The 4,564-nt window shown below is 34.1% G+C and overlaps 1 protein-coding gene across 1 annotated transcript; it reads right to left on the bottom strand.

The window, feature by feature from the left end:
• Positions 1 to 1,516: 1,516 nt before the first annotated feature.
• Positions 1,517 to 3,457, bottom strand: LOC131841262 (uncharacterized). The gene is made up of 2 exons (XM_059189545.1): positions 2,113 to 3,457; positions 1,517 to 1,524 (listed from the first exon to the last, which is right to left on the bottom strand). Exons 1-2 carry the CDS (start codon positions 3,455 to 3,457, stop codon positions 1,517 to 1,519), a joined length of 1,353 nt encoding a protein of 450 aa, XP_059045528.1.
• Between the last annotated feature and the right edge of the window lie 1,107 nt (positions 3,458 to 4,564).

Here is a 4,564-nt window from a genome sequence, read left to right as displayed (position 1 = left end):
TTCGTAGTGGACCCGTAGTAAAAATAGGTAACCCTGGCCTGGAACCCAATGTGATGATCCCTGTTGATATTCCGTATACGTACAGCTGATTGATTTTATGATCATTCTATTAATTTTCATACTCCACTGGTACCTCTATAGCGTATATTGTTAGCACGGGTTGCTATATTAATCCATTAAAAAGACTAGTGTCAAGAAAAAAATTGAGCGATGTAGGTAGAGTTAGAAAATCTAATATTTATATAAAAATTCCATAACAGAATAAGTGTTATCGAACTCCGTCGAAATGACTTGTCCAATTTTTGTGAAATTTATTTATTTATCTCCACTTTTACAACTATTTTAACAAATCTTAACCCAATAATATATTTATAAGCATTGCAAGTATTTGTTACCTTTTGACATAAAAAAAATGTTTGGAATGTATGCATGTATATTTGGTAGGTCTGTATGTAGGTAATAAACCCGTATCCAGAAATAATCTGAGTGGTAGAACAATTTTATGGGTTTGTAATATTACATAAATTACATAAAGATCATTTTACATTCTTGGCCGATATCTTTATAGATTTATATCGAGTTTTAATATTTTAACATATAGGTAACTTCTAATTACATTTGAGCTTAACAAACTCTTTAAGTAAAGAGGATTTAAATAGAATTCACGCTAACAAGATGCAAATGAGAAATGTATATGGGATGTAATATAAAATTTATTAGTTAATTGTTGGAATTGTCGAAACTACAGTGCACCCCATAGTTGGATAAAAGGAAATGTGTTGAAAACTTCCCCTATACAAATGAGACGATTTCGTCCCCTCGCGTTCTATTCCTCGGGGAGCATGGGGATGATTCCTCATGTGCATTAAATATCGCTTTCAGACGATATAATTTGGGGTGTTGTTGTAATGTTATTTTTGATGGAATTAAACTAAAAGTCCAGCAAATATTGGTAGAATATAATCTCCAAATAATATAAAAAGGAGTTGCACAATGCGTCTGTCATGGAATTTAACCGAGAATACAACCAAGATAGAATAGAGTTTTGCTGTTGCATTATATTTAACATTTTGTAATTTGTATATAAAATATATTAATTTGAGGCGTGACATCAATATGTCACGCCGCATATTAATAATACAATACGTATTAATAATACAATTATTATTAATACGTGTTGTATTATTGATATTTCGTATATTGCATAATAAAATTTGAAAATTTCCACTAGTGAAAAATAGAATAATATTTTGACATTGTGGTTAAAACTATAGGCATGAAATTAATCGACGAGGTTACAAGCATAACAAATATAAACAGTATAAAGTTTTTTATACCGATTTCAGTATTGATTTATTTATTTATTTACGCAGTTAAGAAGTTGTTTTTTTATACATTACAAAACTATAATACAGAAAATATGGCGAGAGAGAGAGAGAGAGAGAGAGAGTATTTACATCCCGGGTTCGCTTATCTAAATTTGTTTTCATTTTAAATTAAATCTGATATTATTTTATTAGAATGCTGTAGTAGAAGTTCTATTTACTTGTATTACCTTATTACTTTTGCTGACAAAAACTCTTTTACTATATACTGTTTTAAACTTGACGCGGTCATTATTTATACGTATAATTAGTAAAAATCACGGGATCTTACCACGTTTTATATTTATTTACTGAGTTCCCGATATTTCGGTAGTGTTTCAACCACCATGATCACGGGTAGACTGAAGAGCAGCGGGTAGATGGAAAATGAAATCTTTTTATGGGCAGACATATGCGTCTACCTTCACACGTCTTCGTTTGTTGCTACTACTGGAACTCGCTCGATATTCATCTCGGCAAACTGTACTCACAGTATCTTTACGTACATTTAATACACTTTTTGATCGCGTATTTTGTTTTTGTTTAATTAAACCAATCACTGGGTTCCAGGCATTAGAGAGCCTATAGCCGTCTTCTCGATTGAAATTTTTATATTTCTGTATTTCAATGGCCTCTCTAACCATTCTTGGGATATAATGCCGTTCTGATGTTAACACTTTTGGTTGGTGTAGTTCAATCCAGTGATTGGGTCCCGATCCCAACAAGTGTTCCGCTATGGCTGATTTACGTGGATCGTTGTTTTTAATAGCTTTTATATGTTCAGCAATGCGACGGGCTATTGTTCTTTTTGTCTGTCCGATGTATGAGCTCCCACAACTACAGTCCACCTTATAGACTCCAGGATGTTGTAGAGGAAAGTTGTCCTTAGGTGAACGTAACATTTGCTTTATTTTTCTGTGCGGAGTAAAAACAGTATCTACAGAGTATTTACTCAATAGTCTGCTTATCTTATCAGTCACTCCTTTAATATAAGGCAAGAAAGTTTTTTGACGTTTCACACTACATGATTTGGGGCGTCTGCTTTTGTTGTGTTTATGGCGCCATCTAGAAATGTCTATATTATAGCCGTTATTCCGTAGTACACCTTCTACGTGTAAGAGTTCTTCTTTAATTTGTATCTTGTCACACAGGTCATAAGCCCGATTAACCAGTGATGATACTACGGAGTCAAAGTGCCTGGGATGATGATGTGATGTAGCGTGCAGGTATCGGTCCGTATGAGTTGGTTTTCTATAAACAGTGTGTCCCAATGTCCCATCTTTTTGAACTGTAACTTTGATGTCAAGAAAAGCCAAGGATCTCTCTTTCTCTATTTCAACTGTAAATTTTGATTTTGTATGGATGCTGTTTAGATAGGATAGATATTGCATAACTTCGGTTTCCGTTCCCTCCAAAATACAAAATATGTCATCCACATATCTCTTCCACAACTTTACAGGAAATGCAGTTGTTGAAATTGCCAAATTATCAATTTTCTCCATCCATAAGTTAGCGACAACAGGAGCCACGGGGCTACCCATGGCTACTCCTTCGACCTGGAGATAATACTCATTCCGATATACCAAGTAACCAGAGGTCAAACAATGCTCAAGCAATATTGCATATTCATCCGGGATGTTATTTTCCTGTAATTTTGACTTTACTAGTTCGACGCATTCCGATATCGGCACGTTAGTGAATAGAGATTCTACGTCGAAACTCACCAAAATTTCCTTTTCATTTAATTTTATGTGCTCCAGGGTTTGGACAAATTGTCGGGAGTCCTTGACGTATGAAAAAGTTTTTCCGACTAATGGTTGCAACACTAGTGCCATATGTTTGGCTAGATCATATGTTGGTGAGTCAATTTGACTAACGATAGGGCGTAGAGGACTACTCACCTTGTGGATTTTAGGTAGACCATATATTTTTGGTGGTTGCGGAGATCTCGGTCTTAGAAGATATTTCACAACATTATCTGGGAGACACTGTTGATATTTTCTAATCAGTTCACACGTTTTTCGTGCCACTCTTGCAGTAGGGTTGTACTTAACTTTTTTATATGTGCCTTTGTCACTAAGTAAATCAGTCATTTTACTGTCATAAGTGGAAACATTCATAACTACTGTAGTATTACCTTTGTCTGCCTTTAGTACTAGAACCTGGTCATCCGTACGTAAATCTTTTAGCGCTGCGTATTCTTGAGAGGTTAAGTTGCTTTTTGGGCTTCTAGCTTGGCGCAATACAATTTTTTATTATATCCCAAGAATGGTTAGAGAGGCCATTGAAATACAGAAATATAAAAATTTCAATCGAGAAGACGGCTATAGGCTCTCTAATGCCTGGAATCCAGTGATTGGTTTAATTAAACAAAAACAAAATACGCGATCAAAAAGTGTATTAAATGTACGTAAAGATACTGTGAGTACAGTTTGCCGAGATGAATATCGAGCGAGTTCCAGTAGTAGCAACAAACGAAGACGTGTGAAGGTAGACGCATATGTCTGCCCATAAAAAGATTTCATTTTCCATCTACCCGCTGCTCTTCAGTCTACCCGTGATCATGGTGGTTGAAACACTACCGAAATATCGGGAACTCAGTAAATAAATATAAAACGTGGTAAGATCCCGTGATTTTTACTAATTATACGTATAAACTCTTTTACTATAATAAAAAGATGTATATTTTTGTTATGATTTCCACACAGGCTGGTTCAAATCGCCCCCGCTAGCAGTGTTCGCGCGAACACCGGCTGTATCGTACCCGATATCTAAAATACTTATTAATATTAAAAATTACTATAGCAGTAGGTACATAGTGCTCGTTTTGCGTAGTTCTAATTTTCTTTTAAACTCAGAAAATAACCTTTTTCAATTGCTTTTATTTTCTGATATAAAGTGGTCGTATACATTTTTATTTGGTTGGTCTTTTAATTTGTTTTCTGCAGTATTTATAAATAATAATCGTAGGTGTATAAGTAGTATCGGTTAAGGATCCCACGCTAAATAAATCTTTTCATAGGATTCCAATACTCTTAATCCGATTTATTATATCTTGAACGCTTTATGAATTGTTAATATTAATTTTTTTTTATATGAGAGAAGAAAATATTTATTTTAAATATACGGTTATGGGGAAAAAATAAAGAAAATTGGATATAAATAATTACTGCTTATTTATATCCAAGCTTATTGCTATC

The sequence above is a fragment of the Achroia grisella genome, unplaced genomic scaffold (assembly GCF_030625045.1).
Source record: "Achroia grisella isolate CSIRO2021 unplaced genomic scaffold, CSIRO_AGI_Agris_v1 utg1576, whole genome shotgun sequence".
Classification (NCBI taxonomy): Eukaryota; Metazoa; Arthropoda; class Insecta; order Lepidoptera; family Pyralidae; genus Achroia; species Achroia grisella.
The sequence above is the reverse complement of the archived record's forward strand: the minus strand, read 5'-3'. Positions and strand labels throughout refer to the sequence as shown.